This window comes from Chiloscyllium punctatum, chromosome 21 (assembly GCF_047496795.1).
Source record: "Chiloscyllium punctatum isolate Juve2018m chromosome 21, sChiPun1.3, whole genome shotgun sequence".
Classification (NCBI taxonomy): Eukaryota; Metazoa; Chordata; class Chondrichthyes; order Orectolobiformes; family Hemiscylliidae; genus Chiloscyllium; species Chiloscyllium punctatum.
Genome location: NC_092759.1, coordinates 8,701,245 through 8,724,058, shown reverse-complemented (window position 1 = coordinate 8,724,058; position 22,814 = coordinate 8,701,245). Strand labels below are relative to the sequence as shown.

The 22,814-nt window shown below is 43.1% G+C and overlaps 1 protein-coding gene across 5 annotated transcripts in view; it reads left to right on the top strand.

The window, feature by feature from the left end:
• LOC140492554 (misshapen-like kinase 1) overlaps window positions 1-22,814 on the top strand; it is a 309,928-nt gene that overhangs the window by 133,853 nt on the left and 153,261 nt on the right. For all 5 annotated transcript variants that reach the window (XM_072591501.1, XM_072591497.1, XM_072591500.1 and 2 more), the window contains exon 3: window positions 12,047-12,103. In XM_072591501.1, coding sequence (XP_072447602.1) covers window positions 12,047-12,103 — 57 coding nt within the window. The remainder of the gene's footprint in view (window positions 1-12,046; window positions 12,104-22,814) is intronic.

Sequence of the window (22,814 nt, the reverse complement as noted above, 5' to 3'; positions counted from 1 at the left end):
TCCCAAGGACCTTACCATTAAGTGTATAAGTCCTGCCCTGATTTGCTTTCCCAAAATGCAGCACCTCGCATTTATTTGAATTAAACTCAATCTACCCCTTCATAGAACATAGAACAATACAGGCCCTTCAGCCCACGATGTTGTGCTGAACATTTGTCCTAGCTTAAGCACCCATCCATGTACCTACCCAATTGCCGCTTAAAGGTTGCCAATGATTCTGACTCTGCCACTCCCAAAGGCAGCGCATTCCATGCCCCCACCACACTCTGGGTAAAGAACCTACCCCTGACATCTCCCCTATACCTTCCACCCTTCACCTTAAATTTATGTCCCCTTGTAACACTCTGTTGTACCCGAGGAAAAAGTTTCTGACTGTCTACTCTATCTATTCCTCTGATCATCTTATAAACCTCTATCAAGTCACCCCTCGTCCTTCGCCGTTCCAGTGAGAAAAGGCCGAGCACACTCAACCTATCCTCGTACGACCTACTCTCCATTCCAGGCAACATCCTGGTAAATTTTCTCTGCACCCTCTCCAAACCTTCCACATCTTTCCTAAAGTGAGGCGACCAGAACTGCACACAGTACTCCAACTGTGGCCTAACCAAAGTCCTGTACAGCTGCAACATCACCTCACGACTCTTGAATTCAGTCCCTCTGCTAATGAATACTAATACACCATAGGCCTTCTTACAAGCTCTGTCCACCTGAGTGGCAACTTTCAAAGAGCTATGAACATAGACCCCAAGATCCCTCTGCTCCTCCACCTTGCTAAGAACCATACCATTAACCCTGTATTCCACATTCTTATTTGTCCTTCCAAAATGGACAACCTCAGACTTGACAGGGTTGAACTCCATCTGCCACTCCTCAGCCCAGCTCTGCATCATATCTAAGTCCCTTTGCAGCCGACAACAGCCCTCCTCACTATCCACAAATCCACCAATCTTCGTATCATCTGCAAATTTACTGACCCACCCTTCGACTCCCTCTTCCAAGTCATTAATAAAAATTACAAACAGCAGAGGACCCAGAACTGATCCCTGCGGAACTCCACTTGTAACTGGGCTCCAGGCTGAATATTTACCATCTACCACCACTCTCTGACTTCGACCGGTTAGCCAGTTTTCTATCCAACTGGCCAAATTTCCCTCTATCCCATGCCTCCTGACTTTCCGCATAAGCTTACCATGGGGAACTTTATCAAATGCCTTACTAAAATCCATGTATACTACATCCACTGCTCTACCCTCATTCACATGCTTGGTCACTCCTCAAAGAATTCAATAAGACTTGTAAGGCAAGACCTACCCTTCACAAATCCATGCTGGCTGTCCCTAATTAAGCAGTGTCTTTCCAGATACTCATAAATCCTATCCCTCAGTACCCTTTTCATTACTTTGCCTACCAACGAAGTAAGACGAACTGGCCTGTAATTCCCGGGTTATTCCTATTTCCTTTTTGGCACAACATTCGCCACTCTCCAGTCCCCTGGTAACACCCCCGTTGACAGTGAAGACGAGAAGATCATTGTCAACGGTACTGCAATTTCCTCTCTTGCTTCCCACATAATCCTAGGATATATCCCGAGAGGCCCGGGGGACTTGTCTATCCTCAAGTTGTTCAAAATGTCCAACACATCTTCCTTCCTTACAAGTATCTCTTCTAGCTTACCAGTCCGTTTCTCACACTCCTCTTCAATAATACGGTCCCTCTCATTTGTAAATACTGAAGAGAAGTACTCATTCAAGACCTCTCCTATCTCTTTCTACTCAATACACAGTCTCCCACTACTGTCCTTGATTGGACCTACCGTCGTTTTTGTCATTCTCATGTTTCTCATTTACTCATAAAATGCTTTGGGGTTATCCTTGATCGTATCCGCCAAAGATTTTTCATGCCCTCTCTTAGTTCTCCTAATCCCTTTCTTCAGCTCCCTTCTGGCTATCCTGTATCCCTCCAACGCTCTGCCTGAACCTTGTTTCCTCAGCCTTACGTAAGCCTCCTTCTTCCTCTTTCCAAGACATTCAACCTCCCTCGTCAACCAAGGTTCCCTCACACGACCATCCCTTTCCTGCCTGACAGGTAGGTACATATCAAGGACACATCGTATCTGTTCCTTGAAAAAGTTCCTCATTTCCACGACATCCTTCCCTGACAGCCTATGCTCCCAACTTATGCTCCTCAGATCCTGTCTTACAGCATCGTATTTGCCCTTCCCCCAGTTGTAAAACCTACCCTGTTGCACGCACCTATCTCTCTCCATAACCAAGGTGAAAGTCACAGAATTGTGGTCACCATCACCAAAATGTTCACCCACTAACAAGCCCATCACTTGTCCCGGTTCGTTACCAAATACCAAATCCAATATGGCCTCCCCTCTGGTCGGACAATCTACATACTGAGTTAGAAAAGCTTCCTGGACACACTGCACAAACACCGCCCTATCCAATCTACTTGATCTAAAGAGCTTCCAATCAATATTTGGCAAGTTGAAGTCGCCCATGACTACGACCCTGTGGTTTCTGCACCTTTCCAAAATCTGTTTCCCAATCTGTTTCTTCACATCTCTGCTGCTATTGGGGGGCCTATAGTAAACACCCAACAAGGTAACTGCTCCTTTCCTATTTCTGACTTCAGCCCATACTACCTCCAGAGACAGATCCCCCTCAAACTTCCTTTCTGCAGCCGTTATACCATTTCTAATTAGCAACGCCACCCTCCCTCCTTTTTTGCCACCCTCCCTTATCTGACTGAAAGGAACCTCCAACAACCATTCCTGTCCCTTTTCTATCCACGTTTCCGTGATGGCCACAACATTGTATCCCAGGTACCGATCCATGCCTTAAGTTCACCCACCTTATTTCTGATACTCCTTGCGTTGAAGTATACATACTGTGTCCGCAAGTATTCCCTGTCAGTGCTACCTTCTCCACAGCCTCCCTACATTCTTGGACATCCTGACAAACAGCTCACCTACTTGCTGGACGACAAGTCCAGATCCCATCCCCCTGCCAAATTAGTTTAATCCACCCGAAGAGTGCTAGCAAACCTACCTCCCAGGATATTGGTGCCCTTCTGGTTCAGGTCCTGTTTGTACAGGTCCCACCTTCCCCAGAATGCAGTCCAGTGTCCAAATACCTGAAGCCCTTCCTCCTACACCATCCTTGCAGCCACATGTTCAAATGCACTCTCTCCCTATTCCTTACCTCACTGTCACGTGGCACCGGCAACAACCCAGAGATGATGACTCTGTCCGTTCTAGCTTTTAGCTTCCAGCCTAACTCACTGAGCTCCTGAATGACCTCCCCACCCCTTTTCCTACCTATGTTGTTGGTGCCAATGTGCACCGCGACTTCTGGCTGCACACCCTCCCCCTTAAGGATCCTGAAGACACTGTCTGAGATGTCTCGTACCCTGGCACCCGGGAGGCAACAAACCATCCGAGAGTCTCGCCCATGTCCACAGAACAGCCTGTCCGTCCCTCTAACTATAGAGTCTCCTATAACTAGCACTCTCCTCCTCTCCCCCTTTCCCTTCTGAGCCTCAGAGCCAGACCTCATGCCAGAGACCTAGTCACTGCAGGTTACCCCTGCGAGGCCATCTCTTTCGCTCCCCCCCCCCCCTCCAAAACAGTATCCAAAGTGGTATACTTATTGTTGAGGGGAATGACCATAGGGGATCCCTGCACTGCCTGCTTCCTCCCCTTCCCACCTCCAACTGTTACCCAGCTACCTCTGTTCTCTGGCGTAACTATGTCCCTGTAGCTTCTATCTATCACCCTCTCAGCCTCTCAAATAATCCTCAGTTCATCCAACTCCAGTTCCACTTCCCTAACGCGTTCTGTGAGGAGCAGGAGCTGACTGCATTTCCTGCAGATGAAGTCGGCAGGAGCATCGGTGGTCACCCCTACCTCAAACATCCTGCAGGAGGAACATTCCACTGCCTGCACTGCCATAACTCTACACTTAGTCTCCAAAACAAGAACACTGAGTAGCTTACCTGAGTAGCTTCTCTGCCCATTGGCCCATCTGGTCAAGATCCTGTTTTAATCTGAATTAACCCTCTTTGCTGTACACTACACCTATAATTTTGGTGTCATCTGCAAATTTACAAACTGTACCTCTTATGCTCGCATCCAAATCATTTACGTAAATGATAAAAAGTAGTGGACCCAGCACCGATCCTTGTGGCACTCCACTGGTCACAGGCCTCCAGTCTGAAAAACAACCCTCCACCACCACCCTCTGTCTTCTACCTTTGAGCCAGTTCTGTATCCAAACGGCTAGTTCACCCTGTATTCCATGAGATCTAACCTTGCTGACCAGTCTCCCATGGGGAACCTTGTTGGACACTATATGTGAAGTCCATATAGATCACATCTACTGCTCTGCCCTCCTCAATCCTCTTCCCTCTTCAAAAAAACTCAATCAAGTTTGTGAGACATGATTTCCCATGCACAAAGCCATGTTAACTATCCCTGATCAGTCCTTGCCTTTCCAAATACACATACATCCTGTCCCTCAGGATTCCCTCCAACAACTTGCCCACCACCGAGGTCAGGCTCACTTGTATACAGTTCCCTGGCATGTCTTTACTGCCCTTCTTAAACAGTGGCACCACGTTAGCCAACCTCCAGTCTTCAGGCACCTCAGCTGTGTCTATCAATGATACAAATATCTTAGCAAGAGGCCCAGCAATCACTTCCCTAGCTTCCCACAGAGTTCTTGGGTACACCTGATCAGGTCCTGGGGATTTATCTACCTTTACTCATTTCAAGACATCCAGTACTTCCTCCTCTGTAATCTGGACATTTTGCAAGATGTCACCATCTATTTCCCTACAGTCTATATCTTCCATATCCTTTTCCACAGTAAATACTGATGCAAAATATTCATTTAGTACCTCCCCCATTTTCTGTGGCTCCACACAAAGGCCGCCTTGCTGATCTTTGAGGGGCCCTATTCTCTCCCTAGTTACCCTTTTGTCCTTAATGTATTTGTAAAAACCCTTTGGATTCTCCTTAATTCTATTTGCCAAAGCTATCTCATGTCCCCTTTTTGCCCTCCTGATTCCCCTCTTCAGTATACTCCTACTTTCTTGAAACTCTTCTAAGGATTCACTCGATCTATCCTGTCTATACCTGACATATGCTTCCTTCTTTTTCTTAACCAAACCCTCAATTTGTTTAGTCATCCAGCATTCCCTATACCTACCAGCCTTTCCTTTCACCCTGACGGGGATATACTTTCTCTGGATTCTCGTTATCTCATTTCTGAAGTTTTCCCATTTTCCAGCTGTCCCTTTACCTGCGAACATCTGCCTCTCATCAGCTTTCAAAAGTTCTTGCCTAATACCGTCAAAATTGGCCTTTCTCCAATTTAAAGCCTCAACTTTTAGATCTGGTCTATCCTTTTCCATTACTATTTTAAAAAGAATAGAATTATGGTCGCTGGCCCCAAAGTGTTCCCCCACCGACACCTCAGTCACCTGCCCTGCCTTGTTTCCCAAGAGTAAGTTAAGTCTTGCACCTTCTCTATTAGGTACGTCCACATACTGGATCAGAAAATTTTCTTGTACACACTTAACAAATTCCTCTCCATCTAAACCTTAACACTATGGCAGTCAAAGTCTATGTTTGGAAAGTTAAAATCCCCTACCATAACCACCCTATTATTCTTACAGATAGCTGAGATCTCCTGACAAGTTTGTTTCTCAATTTCCCTCTGACTATTCGAGGGTTTGTAATACAATTCCAATAAGGTGATCATCCCTTTCTTATTTCTCAGTTCCACCCAAATAACTTCCCTGGATGTATTTCCGGGAATATCCTCCCTCAGCACAGCTGTCGTGCTATCCCTTATCAAAAATACCACTCCCTCTCCTCTCTAGCCTCTCTTTCTATCCTTCCTGTTGCATTTGTATCCTGGAACATTAAGCTGCTAGTCCTGCCCATCCCTGAGCCATGTTTCTGTAATTACTATGATATCCCAGTCCCATGTTCCTAACCATGCCCTGAGTTGATCTGCCTTCCCTATTAGGCCATTTGCATTGAAATAAATACAGTTTAATTTATTAGTCCTGCCTTGTCCCTGTCTGCCCTGACTGTTTGACTCACTTCTGTTCTTAACTGTACCAGTCTCCGATTGATAGTCAACATGGATTTAAGGGGAGGTTGTGTCTCACAAATCTCATTGAGTTTTTTTGAGAAGGTGACCAAATATGGATGAAGGTAGGGCAGTTGGCGTGGTATACATGGACTTTAGTAAAGCCTTTGATAAGGTTCCACATGGTAGGCTATTGGGGAAAATGCCATGGCATGGGATTGAAGGTGATTTAGCAGTTTGGATTTGAAACTGGCTTTCTGTAAGAAGGCAGCAAGTGGTGGTTGATGGAATATATTCAGCCTAGTGTCCGGTTACAAGTGGTTTGCCACAAGGATGTGTTTTGGGACCTTTGCTGTTTGTCAGTTTTATAAACGATTTGGACTCAGGCAAAGGTGGATGGGTTATTGAGTTTTCAGATGACACTAAAGGTGGAGTGGTGGACAGTGTGGAAGAATGTTGCAGGCAGTCTTGGATAAACTGCAGAATTGGGCTGAGAGGTAGCAAATGGAGTTCAATGCAGCTATGTGTGAGGTGATTCACTTCGGGAAGAATAACAGGCAGGCAGATTACTGGATCAATGGAAAGATTCTTGGTAGTGTGGATGTGCAGAGGGATCTTGGACTCCATGTACATAGATCCCTGAAAGTTGCCATCAAGGTTGATAATGCTGTTAAGAAGGCATACGGTATGTTAGGCTTCATTGGTAGAGGGATTGAGTTCTGGAGCAGTGTTGTCATGCTGCAACTGTACAAAACGCTGGTGCGGCCGCACTTGGAATAATGTGTACAGTTCTGGTCGCCCCATTGTAGGAAGGATGTGGAAGCATTGGAAAAGGTGCAGAAGAGATTTACCAGGATGTTGCCTGGTCTGGAGCGAAGATCTTATGAGAAAAGGCTGAGGGACTTGGGTCAGTTCTCATTGGAAAGAAGAAGGCTAAGAGGGAATTTAACAGACACATACAAGATAATCACAGGATTAGATAGGGTGGACAGTGAGAGTCGTTTTCCTCAGATGATGATGTCTGCTTGTACGTGGGGGCATAGCTACAAATTGATTAGATTAGATTAGATTAGATTACTTAGTGTGGAAACAGGCCCTTCGGCCCAACAAGTCCACACCGACCCGCCGAAGTGCACCCACCCATACCTATTCCCCTACCTTTACTCCAGCGTCTAACACTACGGGCAATTTAGCGTGGCCAATTCACCTAATCTGCACACTGTGGGAGGAAACCAGAGCACCCGGAGGAAACCCACGCAGACACGGGGAGAATGTGCAAACTCCACACAGTCAGTCGCCTGAGGCGGGAAATGAACCCGGGTCTCTGGCGCTGTGAGGCAGCTATATGTGAGGTGATTCACTTTGGGCTGCACTGTGCTACCGTGCCGCCCACAAATTGAGGGGTGGTAGATTTAAGACAGATGTCAAAGGGAGGTTCTTTTCTCAAAGTGGTCAGGGTGTGGAATGCCTTACCTGCTAATGTAGTTAACTCGGCCACTTTAGGGGCATTTAAACAGTCCTTGGATAAACATATGGGTGATGATGGGATAGTGTAGGGTGATGGGCTTAGGTTAATTCACAGGTCGGCGCAACATTGAGGGCTGAAGGACCTATTCTGTGCTGTATTGTTCTATGTATATTGTATATTAGCAATTCCAGAAAGTGTAAAAATAGATAAGTCCCCTGGGTCGGGTGGGATTTAAGCTACGATTCTCTGTGAAGGCAGGGAGGACTTTGCTGAGCCTTTGGCTTCATTGTCTACAGGAATTGTGCCAGAAGACTGGAGGATAGCAAATGTCGTTCGTTTGTTCAAGAAGGGGAGTAGAAACAACCCTGGAAATTATAGACATGTGAGCCTTACTTCGGTTGTAGGTAAAGTGTTGGAAAAGGTTATAAGAAATAGGATTCATAATCATCTAGAAGGATAGTCAACATGGTTTTGTAAAGGGTAGGTCATGCCTCAAAACCTTATTGAATTCTGTGAGAAGGTGACCAAACAGGTGGATGAGGGTAAAGCGGTTGATGTGGTGTCTATGGATTTCAGTAAGGCATTTGGTAGGTTATTGCACAAAATACTGAGTCATGGGATCAAGTGTGATTTAGCCTTTTAGCTGTTTGGATCAGAAGTTGCCAACTGAAAGAAGACAGAGGGTGGTGGTTCATTGGAAATATTCATTCTGGAGTTTATTTACTAGTGGAGTACTGCAAGGATCTTACAAGGAAAGGGTGAGGGACTTTAAGCTGTTTTTGTTAGCGGAGAGAAGGTTGAGAGGTGAATTAATTGAGACATGTAAGATAATCAGAGGGTTTCGTAGGGTGGACAGTGAGACCCTTTATTCCTCGGACGGTGATGGCTAGTATGAGGGGACGTAGCTTAAATTGAGGGGTGATAGATATAGGTCAGATGTCAGAGTTAGTTTCTTTACTCAGAGTAGTAGGAGCGTGGAATGCACTGCCTGCAACAGTAGTATACTTGCCAACTTTAAGGGCGTTTTAAATGGTCATTGGATAGGCATATGGACGGGAATGGAATAGGATAGGATAGATGGGCTTCTGATTGGTGCATCAACCTGTGGAACCATCGAGGACCGAAGGGCGTGTACTGCACTGTTTTATGTAGCCCAGAATTATGGATAGCAATTTCCTTCCCTGAAGGGTGTTAGTGAACTGGATGGAATTTTCCAACAATCAACAATAGTTTCATGGTCATCATTGGACTCTGAATTCCAGATTTTTAAAATTGAATTCAAATTCCACCATCTGCCGTGGCACGATTTGAACCTGGGTCTCTGGAGTCTAGCGGTAAACATCACGGCTATCGCTGCACCATGTGTGGTCAGGAAGGTACAGGAGAATTGTGTTTCCAGGGAAAAGAAATATACGCGTGAGGGGAGCAAAGTTTTAAGTTCCTGGACATGCTGCCAAACAAATGCTCATTTGTGGATTCTGTCTTGCTACTTGAGTAGTGTTGTTGCTGAGAGAGCAGGTGCAAATTATCCCCAAAGTTTTTTGGGTATTTTTGCTAAGTTGCCTTCTGTCCTACGCAGTGTGATAACGGCTTGTTTACCGTTGTCACTCTGATCTTCTGCAGTTCAGTTGAGTGATATTTTTAGCAAACCAGAAGCAACATTTGAAACGGAAAAAATCTTAAATTATCATGCCAAGCATTTTTTAAAATAGTCAAGAACCTAATCTGAATGATGCAACAAATTTGTTGGATTGAATTATCTTTATTATCTATGTATGGAATTCATATAGAACTGTGGTGTTTCTTAGCATTTATTGGTAGTGTTGCACTGTACCTCTCTCAAAGAAAATACTGTGTGTGCATGTAACTTTCTCACCACTACTATCCCCTGTAACCATCAATACTTTATTGTTATTGCTTAAAGTCTTTTCTCCTGACATAAACTATATTTAGAATTTAGAATCTATAATTGTGCTATTGAGGTTTCTGTTCCTGCACAGTACATGAACTTGCAGTGAATGTTTTGTGCACACCCTTATATAACAGAAACCCAGTGCCGTAATGCTCGTATCTATATTGTTGAATGAAATTCTTTGACATTAGTATGTAGAAATCACTTCTGTTTGTATACATATGATTGATACCTTCTGATTGGTGCTTCTCTTGTTTATCTCAAGCTTCCCAGATCCATTCTTCCATGTTTTCTCTCTTCTGCATCTGAGTGCAAGTCATTGGAGTGTCTTGGATTAGATTAGATTCCCTACAGTGTGGAAACAGGCCCTTCAGCCCAACAAGTCCGCACTGACTCTCCGAGTAACCCACCCAGATCCATTTCCCTACCTTATATTTCCACCTGACTAATGCACTTAACATTATGGACAATTTAGCATGGCCAGTTCACCTAACCTGCACATGTTTGGATTGTGGGAGGAAACCGGAGCACCTGGAGGAAACCCACGCAGACACTGAGAATGTCTGTGTGGAGTTTGCACAGTCAGCCAAGGTGGTTTGTAATTACTCATCCATAATTGTTCCAAGAACCTAAAAACTAGACTGTCTTCCCACTCTCAACCCTTTCTTCTTCTACCTTCAAATTTTTAGAAAAACTGGAGACCCAGCAAGGGATCCATTGAAATGGGATGTCTTTACATGGCCCACCTTCACTCATTGCTGTGAAGGCGAGTTCTCGAAGCACATGCACCACTCACTAAACTCACTAAGTGTTAGTGTTTGTTATTGTATTTGGCTCCAAACTGCTGTAGCCACTGGTTATTAATGTGTGTGTGTATGTGTGTGAGCCTTCCTTTTGCCAGATAATGACAGTCAGATGTGATCATTGGTGTCTAGTACCTTCATGTGATGCTCACCAAGCATTCTTGAAGCAGGACCTTGAGGTCTATAGAATTCTTGACTAGAGAGGCTGTTGAGACTGGACCATTAAGAATATTCAAAGTTGAGAGACATGATTAATCAGTAAGCTAATCCACAGGTTGGGATAATGTAGAAAATTGGAGTAGAGGATTATTAGATCAGCCATGATCTTGTTGAATGGCAGATCAGACTTGATTGTGTAAATGGCCTAATTCTACTCCTAATTCTGTTTTCATTCTGAGGATGTGCCAAGTCCACTGAAGCTGCATCTCTTTGGTTAGTGTACTCTGGAAGGATTTTGAGATGTTTTGACTGGGCGGAAGAGAGGTGCTTTCTGTGTAATCCAGTACGCCACACAGATGATACTTGTCATCCAGCTGCCTACATTTGAAAAGTAGAAAATGAGCATTAAAATGACATGTAACATATCAACAAAGTATCATTGAATCCCTACAGTGTGTAAACAGGCTATCCAGCCCAACAAGACCTTCTAAAGAGTATTCCCACCCAGACCCATTCTCCCACCTTACTCAACATTTCCCCAGACTAATGCATCTCACCTGCACATTCCTGAACACTGTAGGTGATTTAGCTTGGCCAGTTCATCTAACCAGTACGTCTTTGGATTGTGGCAGCAAACCGGAACACCCGGAGGAGATCTACGCAGACATGGGGAGAATGTGCAAACTCAACACACAGTTGCCCGAGGCTGGAATCGAACCCGGGTCCCTGGCGCTGTGTGGCAGCAGTGCTTACCAATGAGCCACTCTGTTTTCTGTTAATTGCAAATCACCTTTCACTTGAGGTTTCTCATGAAATCTACATGGATTGTTCTTCCCCGTGTCTACATAAACCTGTTTGAAGTGGAAAGGGGTGAATACCCCTGTTCTAGATTGTTGTCGTCTTGTTATCATTAAACAATAATGCACAAGATCTGAGACTTTTTGGGTCATGTGCCAGAATGGCTATTTTTGACGAGTCAACTAGTCATGTGCAAATTAGGTTGCTTGGTTAATTTTATACACACTGTGGTGCCTGCTTAACTGTATGTGTTATGTAAATATAGGTGCACATACACAGTTCTCAAATTAGAACACAAGTATTTTTTATCTGCCCCTAGTTGCAGCATTATTTCTGGTCCTGGTGGTGGTGATTGGATTCAGTAGCCAGTCTTGTTTGGTGGCCGCTATGCTGGTTCTTTGTATTTAAACTCCTGCACCTTGTATTATTTAGATGTATTCCAGGTTTTGGAGAGATCACCCTACTCAAGTTGGAAGAATTTCCTGTAGCTTGTAGCGAATTATGTTTGGTTCAGTTCGTTCTTTATTCTGTACACTTGTTGGTAAGTTCTAACACACCTTCAACTCTTTGCTAACATTGGTGTCAAAAGCCAATTATTTTGTTCATAAGATGAAAACTTTCCTTGCAGATCCCATATTGGAAGCATTGGTGACTGTCAGCTACCATTCTGGTGTCATACTCCTATAAATAAAGACAAAAATATTTGTCAACTCAGTGACAATAACTTGCAGCAAGCTCATTCTAGAATGACTATTTTTGTGAGGTAGAAATGCTGATTTTTATTTTTCTCTTCGTCTAGGGTCGACATGTCAAAACAGGACAGCTTGCAGCCATCAAAGTTATGGATGTCACAGAGGTAAGAGCAGTCTTCAGTTCGGAGAATTAGAATGGTAACTGTTGTCTTGTGAAGTAACATTGGACCAAACGTTTTTTAAAAAATGTTACTTAATTTAATAAATAGACTCAATATATTTGAGAAACCTCCTTCTCATGTTGTAATGGTAGTATCTAGCTGATAAAATACCAAATTCAGTTTATTTTGCTGTCGACCATCTTGATCAACCTAATTCAACAGTAGTGGAGTTGTTGCTGATTTGTAACAATTGATCATCATTAATGATTCTGCAGTCGATCCAGTAAGGAGGTAATGGAAAACCAAAGTATCAGAAAACACAGTGCAAAAGACAGCTCCTCCCAAATGTGGAATGCTTGCCACATTTTCTCAAATTACTCATACTTCATCTTAGAGTCATATTTTACAGAAGAGATTTATCGCCTTGTATTTAATGAATCCATATTTTATGTTATTGTTGCGTACTGAGGAGTCCGTTCTATAGACTGACCATTTGGTCTCTGGAAATGATGGTTCCTCAGATGAGTTTATAATTTACCCCTTCAAGCATAGGTTGTTTCCTCTGGTTTTGAAGTTCTGAGCAAGGCAAAATAAATAGCTGTATTGGTGTGATCTTGTTCCTTTGCCATTCACAAATGAGCAATTATAGCATCTCTTGAACGTCTCTCTTTGTAAACTCAGAATGGTTTAGTGCAGCAAGTGGCTACTTGGCTCATTGTACTTTCGTAGACTCTTTGAAAGGGTCATCCAGTTAATTCACTCCTCTACTTGTTTTTTTAAAGCTGTTCAGAAAGTTTCTCTTCAAATAGTTATCTACTTTCCCCTATATCCTCATTTCCCTTCCCTCCTTAGATTGTCTTGCCATCTTCAAAGACCTGTCTATGTAACTTCATGATCTCGCTCTGTTGCACTCACTGTAAAGTATACTATTTAGTTCTGATTTCTTCCCGTCAGTCTACCAAAAATGAATAACCTCACACTTGTCTGCATTAAGTTTGGTTGCCATGGCTCTGTCTATTTACCAGCCTGACTGCTGTTATCTTCTTTATTATCTATGACATTGTATCAAGCATGAGATGTATACATGTGCACCAGAAAGCAGTCTGCCCCCCCCGGGTGCACCACTGTATATATCCATTCAATCTAACAAACAAGTATTCATGACTGTTCTCTGCTTCAGTCCCTTAATTTTATGATGTGAAAATACCTATGTTACAAATATGTTCTTCCTCAGCTCGTCCAGCAGAAGAGGTTAGGGGAGAGCTTTCAAAATAAAGCAACTGGAAAGCTAAAGAGGAATTGCTGAGGAACATCAGGCTAAAGTCTTTTCCAGGGGTATCAATCAACCAAGAGCTGTATATTGGAAATACATAGAACAGTGCAGCACAGGAACCCTATTCCCTGCATTTCAAATGACTGTCTAAATGCCTTTCAAACTTGGCTAATATATCTGCTTCTACCACTGCTCTAGGCAGCCTGTTTGAGGTTCCCACGGCCGCCTTTATTTTTCAGAAAAAAGAAAAACTTTCCTTGCAGATCCCCTCCTTAAACCCTCCCACCCCCACTATAAACCTGTGCCCCCTTATATTTGACATTTCTAACCTGAGAAAGTGACTCTGACCACTTATTCTATGCATGCCCCATAATTTTATATACTTAAAAGTTATTAAAATCTGGGGTAGAATGGTGGCTCAGTGGTTAGCACTGCTGCCTCACAGCACCAGGGACCCAGGTTTGATTCCAACCTCAGGTGACTGTCTGTGTGGAGTTTGTCCATTCTTCCCCCTGTCTGCGTGGGTTTTCACTGGTTGATCCGGTTTCCTCCCACACTTGAAAGATGTGCAAGTCAGGTGAATTTGCCATGCTAAATTTCCCCATAGTGTTCGGTGCATTAGTCAGAGGTATTTAGTCTTCGGAGGGTCGGTGTGGACTTGTTGGGCTGAAGGGCCTGTTTCCATACTGTAGGGAATCTAATCTAATTTAAACAAAACCAAGACACATGGGCCAAATGCTGGCGGGTGGGACTAGATATCTGGATGGTGAAGAATTATCATGGAGGTGTATAGCACAGAAAGAGACTCTTCAGTGCAACTCTGCCATGCCAATGAGACTTCCCAATCTGACTTAGGCAACATTTGCCAGCATTTGGCCCATGTCCTGCTAAGCCCTTCCCATACCCATCAAATGATATAATTATATTTTCATATTCCCTAAATGTACCACCCTCTGCATGAAAAAGTTATGCCTCAGGTTCTTTTTAAAATCTTTTTTTCCCCTGTCACCTTAAACCTATGCCCTCTGGAATCATTGAACCCCTATAGTGTGGAAGAGGGCCATTTTCCCATTGAATCACACCGACCCTCTGAAGAGCATCTCACCCAGACCCACACCCCCACCATATCCTGAACTCCCACATTTATCATAGCTGATTCACCTAGCCTATACACTATGGGCAATTTCAGCATGGCCAATCCACCCACCTGCATATCTTTGGACTGCGGGAGGAAACCAGAGCACCTGGAGGAAATCCATGCAGACATGCAGGGAGAACATACAAACTCCACACAGACAGGTAACTGAGGCTGGAATTGAACCAAGGTGCTGTGAGGCAGCAGTGCTAACCATTGAGCCACATGCTGCCCCTAGTTTTTACCCAACCCCAGGAAGAAAACTTTGGCTATTCACTCTATGCCCTTCATGATGTTATAAACCTCTATAAAATCACCCCATAGCCATCAATGCTCCAGGGAAAAAAGCTCTCCTATTCAGCCTCCTCTTAAATTTCTAATCCTCCATTCCCAGCAACATCCTTGTAAATCTTTCCTGCACTCTTTCAAGTGTAATAACATCCTTCCTATAGAAATGCGACCAGAGTTGTATGCAGTATTCTAAAGGTGGCTTCACCAGTGTCCAGTTCAGCTGCACCATGACATGCCAACTCCTGTACTCAATGTTTTTCTATACTCCTGTCTGCCTGCGACTCCACTTTAAAGGAACTATGCACCTGAACCCCTCAGTCTCTTTGGTGAAACTCCCCAGGCCCTGCCATTAACTGTATAAATCCTGTACTGGTTTGCCTTACCAAAATGTTGTGCACCGTCAGCCTGAACAGTTCCTGATGCTTATGCCAAGCACAGCATACAGGGGAAATAGGCATCCCACTTTTTGGCATGGACCTGGGGTTTCTGCTAGGTGGGGTGGTGCATGAGAAAATCTTCCTGTTTCTTCAGGACCAGCAGTGAGGCTGTGACACCAGACCATGCTAGCTTGATCCAAGGTTGTCAGCTATGTTAGAGCAGTCTACACCATCTGGAGCATTGCCCAACACTGGAGGAAGAAGGTCAGTGACCTTCTCCATTCCATCAGCATAAATGCCACTGTCTTCTGTGTCCTACTATCTATCACTGTCACTGGGCCCACCAAGGTTCATGCTTGACCACTCTCACTAATGCATGCAGGGTCTTCCCACTCCCCTTCACCCACCACAACCTGCAACCTGACTAACTCTTCATGCCCTCTGCACAGTTGAATCACCTGCTCCAACAGTAATAAATGTGTTGCCGACTTTAACCTTCAGTAATATGTGCCTCTTATTCCAGGAGAAAACTAACCCAGCTGAGTAGAAAGAATCCAAATGGGTGGTGTGTTGTCTGTTATTAGAATCCTCATTGCTTAGGAAAGCAGTCCTGACTGACCACCCGAGCAGGATCAAAAGGTGTGGTGCTGGAAAAACACAGCAGGTCAGACAGCATCTGAGGAGCAAGAGAATTGAGGTTTCAGACATAAGGCCTTCATCAGCAATCATCAACAGTCACGATGTGCTTTTCCAGCGCCACACTTTTCGATTCTGACTCTCCAGTATCTGCAGTCCTCACTTTCTTCCACCTGAGCAGGGCCTGGACCGATATTGGAGGCTGCCCTTGATTCCAAGCGTGTCAACAAAGATCTCACCCCCTTGATAGGACTGAAGCCTGCAGACAACCATGGCAAGCTTCCTGGCTTTGTGTCTGTGCTGAACTGCAAGGCAAGAAAGATAGTAGTCTTAATGTAAGCTTAGTATCTCTGGCTGAGGGGCAAACTGCAAAACAGCAAGTCAATGCAAGGCAGGAACACTGCAAGCATCTAAGGAGGCTCCGAGTGAGTACTGTACCAGCAAGTGAGGAGCTCAGAGTTGTAGTGTATTCCTGTCCATGAGCTTGGGTACATGTTCCTGAGTGTGCTTCGCTGCAGTGTTGCAATGCCTATTGCTGGTGGGACCCCTGACGTAATATTGAACAGCAGTAGTATGTGAATTAGAGATGTGCGATGTGGATTCAGAGGCTAGTACATGTTGGATGCCAGTACCTGTGGATTTGACTTGCTTGCAGTCCGTGCTCAAGAATGTGCCTGGCGTCTAACATGGAGGTCTTTAGGAGCCAATGGTGAGGTGAACCCACAAAGAACCTGCTTTGATTTCCATGTTGAACTTCCCTGAGGCTAGTTTTAATATCTCAATTGATGGCGAATTGGGCTGTTAACAAGGCTTTTGGTCATGAAAGCCACAACATTCATGCAAATTCTTTCTATTGCTAGTCTAGTAAACCTAAGTATGCATATGGGAAATCTGTATGACTGACTCAGCTACTTTTGGAAGAGACTGTGTAATACTTCGCTGTTACTGGAGTTTAGTATGGTTAATTTCTCTTGGTTGCAGAGAACACTCAATAGTAGGCAATCAAGACAAGGTGCTATTTCTATCAGTTCTGCTGGATTTTTATTTCCCAGTACGTTGAGTTCCAAGTCCTCATTTACAGCTGCTTTTGTCCTCTTATTTCTCACTGAATCACTGTAATAGCTCTGTTTCTAATACAGTTGGTCGTTTGCCTCACCTTCGTCCAACTTTAGTCCATCATTTTTGAACTCTCCCTATATCTCTCTGCTTTTCCACCTCTCCAGGCAGGTGTTGGAAGCTTTCTGAAAACCCACTCTGCCTGTGTCTTTGATCATCTTTCCAACCTCTACTATAGTCGGTTCTGATAAAAACGCAATAGTTCTGTTCCCATGCGATCCTGCATTATAAGAAAATCGTGTAATAGCAGCAACATTTAAACTAATGGGGCCAGAATCGTGTCATAGCCAATACAGAAAAGGAAAGTTCGCGTTTGACAAATAACAGTCTAAACTCTTCAATCGCATTATAGCCAATTTGTGTTAGACAAACTCACATTAAAGCAGAACCAATTGCATATAGCATTTTCTATTTTTGCTCCTGAGTGTTTTGGGTTCTTCACAATATCAAAGATTTGTTACAAAATTGTTGACCGGCGTTTAGTACCATAGATTTTCGAAAAATGCAGCAGTCTTATTTTGGGTATGTCAGCGGGCTCTTAGTTCATATCCAGGGTCTGGTTTTTAATCCGATTAAGTGATTTAGATTATCTCTCCGGTTTCCTCATGGTGTAAGTCTACTCAGATTGGCACAAAATTGGGTGGCCTTGCTAAAGAGAGCTAGGCTGTGAAATGGGGGGAAAATACAACTAAAGTACTTTGAGATGGAGGGAGGCTTAACCTTTTATTCTGTGTTACCTTATTCCATTTAGAGCCATAGAGTGATGGAGATGTATAGCACAGAACAGACTCTTTGGTCCAACTCTTCCATGCCAATCTAGTCCCACTTACCAGCACCCAGCCCGTATCCTTCTAAACCCTTCCTATTCAGATACCCATCCAGATGCCTTTTAGATGTTGTAGTTGTACCACTTCCTCTGGCAGCTCATTCCATACACACACCATCCTCTGTGTGAAAAAGTTGCCCCTTAGGTCTCTTTTATATCTTTCCTCTCTCACCCTAAACCTATGCCCTCTAGTTCTGGACTTCACCACCCCAGGGAAAATACCTTGTTTATTTACCCTATCCATGTCCCTCATGATTTTATAAACCTCTATAAGGTCACCCTTCAGCATCTGATGGTCCAGGGAAAATAGCCCTAGCCTGTTCAACCTCTCCCTGTAGCTCAAATCCTCCAACCCTGGCAACATCCTTGCGAATCTTTTCTGAACCCTTTCAAGTTTCACAGCATCCTTCCACTCGGTCTTTTAAGTTCTTCCTTCCCTCCATGATTTCCAGTCGCCTCTTCACAGAGCTGAATGATTAAGTGATCCCTTCTTTTCCTCAGTTTGGTAATGCTTCATAAGGTCAGAGTATCTGAGTTACAGATGCATCTTTCCTTATGCACATTTGGTCCTTCAACTGTCAGCTTTCTACTTCTAAGTTCCCCACACACCTTAAATGGAACTTCTGCAATTCCAATGCCAATAACATAACTTTTATTTGCCAAACTCTACTTTTTCATCAGCAACTAATAACATTCAAAATAGAAGTCAATTTAGGGCTTGTTTCCATATCTAGGAACCTATTTCTAGAATTTCTAGTTGTCGCCTCTGGGTTGAATTGAAGAAAAGGTTTGTAATTTGATCAAATCTATCACTACCTACTTCTTGGGACAGCTCTTTCACTTTCTTTTAATGTCAGTAATACTGTGGCGAGTGCTTCTGTGAATTCCCCCATTTCTGCTAGGTTGCTATCCTATAATTTTATAGTTGTCAAGGTGGTTTAATTATAAACATGTATGGCAGGTCTGGGGAAGGTGAGACTTGAACCCAAACCTTCTGGCTCAGTCTGTATGCTGTTACTGCTGCCTGGTTGCTTCTTGAATTATGTCAAGATTTGTCACAGGAGCCTTAAACTCAGTTCTTGCTTTGCAGCGCAAAACTCTGGAATTCCTTGCCTCTCTCAGCTGACGTGCTAGCCTAGTCCTCCTTTCCTGCGTGGCTTGATTTTGAAAAATCTGAACTTGGCGTTGCCTAATTGCTGCCAGATAATCGAGCTATCCAAATGTGGTGGTGTTCTGCACCATGGGCAGAGCTTTCCCTCTCGGCTTCTGAATTTGGAAAACAATTTGCCTGACTGGATCACTCATTGGTATGGAGACCAAAATGAGAAAACTGTATCCCCCACTTGCAGTGTACAAATTTCTCCCCTGCTCATGTTGTTCAAAGAGAAAGTCAACAGTGTTTCAGCCAAAATTTAGAAAATAACTAACAACTTGGAAAGAGAAATCCAAGTCAAATCAAGCCAACAAATGGGATAAGAAGCAAGTTTATATATTAATTAAGTAACCCATTGGTTTCTGCTTTGCTGGTTTTGTGGCTTGTGGATAGCAGGACGATTTTAAACAACAACTGATCATTGAAATGCATGACTTACATGTATGCACCCTTGAGATTAGCCCCTTGTGTTCATTCACTCACCATTTATTTTGTTTGTTGTGGTCATCATGGCTGTACTTGTAACCAGTTCCATGTTCTGCAAGTGGGCATTGTGGTTGACCACTGTTAAACAAACATGTTCCTGAAACATGCGGGACAGAATTTTGAGCAGCTTAAACAATTAATGATAGCTAATTATTTTAAAATTAAATGAAATAATGACTTGAAAGTTGAAGCGAACCTTTTTGTATGATTACAGTAATATTTGCTTTTTAAAAAAAATTCTGGTCTTCACTTACACCCACTCCCAATATGTGGGTGTTACTTCAGTGAACCATTGTGCATATTGCCATTTGTACACTTCCATCAAAAACTGCCTCTTATAATGATTGTAAATGCATAAGCTATGGGAATGGCTATACTGATGAGATTTTTAAAGAAAGACTTGTGCAGAATTGTCGACAAGAGGCTGTCAGAGGCGAGAATATTGTGTTCAGTTCTGGTCGCCTCATTTTAGGAGAAATGTGGAAGCTTTAGACAGTGCGCAGAAGAGATTTACCAGGATGCTGCCTGGACTGGAGAGTATGTCTTAAGAAAAGTTGAGGAACCTAGGGCTTTTCTCATTGGAGCAAAGAAGGATAAGCGGTGACTTGATAGAGATGTACAAGATGTTGAGAGGCCTCGATAGAGTGGATAACTGGAGACTTTTTCCCATGGCGGAAATGTCTATCACGAGGGGGTATAATTTTAAGGTGATTGGAGGAAGATTTAGGGGACATTTCAGAGGTAGATTCTTTACTCTGAGAGTGGGAGGTGTGTGGAATGCACTGCCAGCAGTATTAGTTGAGTCAGATACATTGGGGACATTTAATCGACTCTTCAATAGGCCCATGGATGTTAGTGCAATGAAGGGTTAGTTTGATCTTAGAGTTGACACACAGGATAAAAGGTTGACACAACATGGAGGGCTGAAGGGCCTGTACTGTGCTGTACTGTTCTATTCTATGTTCTATAACATACTTGTAGAGTAGATTTTGTTGATGACCATGGGTTGAAAATTACTTGTTTTGATCCTGCTGAATGCCATATTTTGCAGCCTTTCAGGTATAGCTGTGCCAATTATAGTTAAAAATGTTTGGAAAATCTTGGCTATTACAGGACCAGAAATATCTGTTTTAGCACTCAGGATGCTTTCCGATTTAGAAAGTGTTCATGATACTTAAGTTTTCGTATGTTACTTTCATTGATTTTGATTGAAATAGTTTGCATAATAATGCTGAAGGTGTCAAAATAATCCATGTGCCAATCTTAAGTTTTAACTCTCTTTATATTCTTGTTTCCACTTTAAGTTGCAATGTGCCACAGATTGCAATAGCTGTCTAATTTGTGGATCCTTCTCGAGGTGCAGAAGGTGCAGTGCTCAAAATCACATGTTTTCTGAATAAAGTCCAGTCAGAGCTTTATACAACAAGCATATCGTGCATCTGTGACCAGCCCACTTGAGTTAAAGATCAGGACTCCATTAGACTTTTTAATGATTTGTTTCCATCTCTGACCACTAGCTTTTAGTGATTTTGGTGCTTCAATCTCCAAATCTGTCTGAGCCTTCGTACTTCCTCAATTCTTGCCATTTAGAAAGCATGGTGCACAATGTGTCTCACTTAACCTTGCTGATCACCATCACCTCAGCTTAAATTTATCAGTTATTTTGCAACTTGCAGCAGCCATCTGCACTGTTTACTTTGCATCCTCGCATGGCAGTATCACAAATTTATGTAGTCACTTCTTTATTCCATCATAATTTCCAAACTTAGCTAAAAGCGAGCTTCCAAGTGGATCCCAAGTGGCATTCGCATCCTGACCATTTTGAATTCACGTGCTAATCTCCTTTCCTTCCCTTATCACCGATATCCTGCCTGTATTGATAGGTTACCTCCAATGCTCTGCGTGCTCCTTTTGGTTGACTGTCTCTTCTTGTGGAACCTTATTGAATAAATTCACAATCCACATTAATAGTCATCTACTGTGTTAGTTGCTGCCTCAAAAATTGACCTTGGGCCACTGGATGTGATTATTGCAAATCCCCACTGGCACACTTAAATAGTTCAAAAGAAGATTCCAGTAACTTTCTCATGGGACTCAAATGTTTGATGCAAAGTAATTTTGGGATGAGCTGTGAAATCAGAAGCACAACATGGTGTGTGTACAGATGCCACATGCATGATGCACATTCACTGCACCTCCCCCACACGTGCACACCACAAGCTCTGGAAAACTAGATGTCTGAAAACTAGAAGAACTCCATCCCAATTTTGTGCTATGTTTTCTTACTCATTTGATTGTATTGATTTGAATGTTGATATTCTAATGATCTGGCAAGACTTTTCTTCAAGCTGCTGTCTTATTTATGAATAAATTCTACCAAATTAAAATTCCAAAAGCTGTTGATATAGAAAACTTGAAATGCAGACATTTGGTAGTGGAGAACTTGAGTACAGTTGAAAACGCACACGCACCCATCCACCATCTCAGACATGAATTCTGCCTTGAGTGACTTCACCTTGAGCCTTGAGATGTTGAGGCAAGTCAGAAACCCTCATACCATTAAGAAGTGTTTTGATGTGCATTTGTGAAGTTAAACCATGTAAGGTTATGAGCCAGGTACATGAAAATGGGATTAGCATAGTTAATTATTTTTCATAGAACATTCCAGCGCAGTACAGGCCCTGGCCCTCGATATTGTGCCGACCTGTGAAACCAATCTGAAGCCCATCTAACCCTACACTATTCCATTATCATCCATATGTCTGACCAGTGACCACTTAAATGACCTTAAAGTTGCAAGTCTACTACTGCTGCAGGCAGGCTGTTCCACACCCCTATTACTCTTGAGTCAAGAAACTACCTCTGACATCTGTCCTATATCTATCACCCCTCAATTTAAAGCTGTGTCCCCTCATGCTAGCCATCACCATCCAAGGAAAAATGATTTTGCTGTCCACCCTATCTAACCCTCTGATTATCTTGTATGTCTCAATTAAGAGATGCCAATTTGCCCATGGTTTCCAGGTTAGGTGGGAAATGTGGGGTTAAAGGGATATGGTAAGCAGGTGGGTTTGGTGGGATGGTCTTTGGAAGGTTGATGTGTGATCTCAATAGGGCGAATGGCCTGCTTCCACACTGTAGGGATTCTATGATTCCAGCCAGATGTATCGACCTTTTCCTGAGGTCTCCAGTGTAACAGTTACCAGCCATAAGCTGGTTTAATTCATTCACTTGGTATCACAAAGTTGTGGAATATACTGCTTTAAGGTTTTTGTGAGGATCCGTAGCTCAGGTTGTAGTTTTTCTTTATAGATATTTTTATTAGAAATTTAACATTTTTACAAATTTACAAAAATAAACAAGAATCTCAAGTACGAACATTGATATACAATTAAATCTTAAATAAATAATAACCAAAATT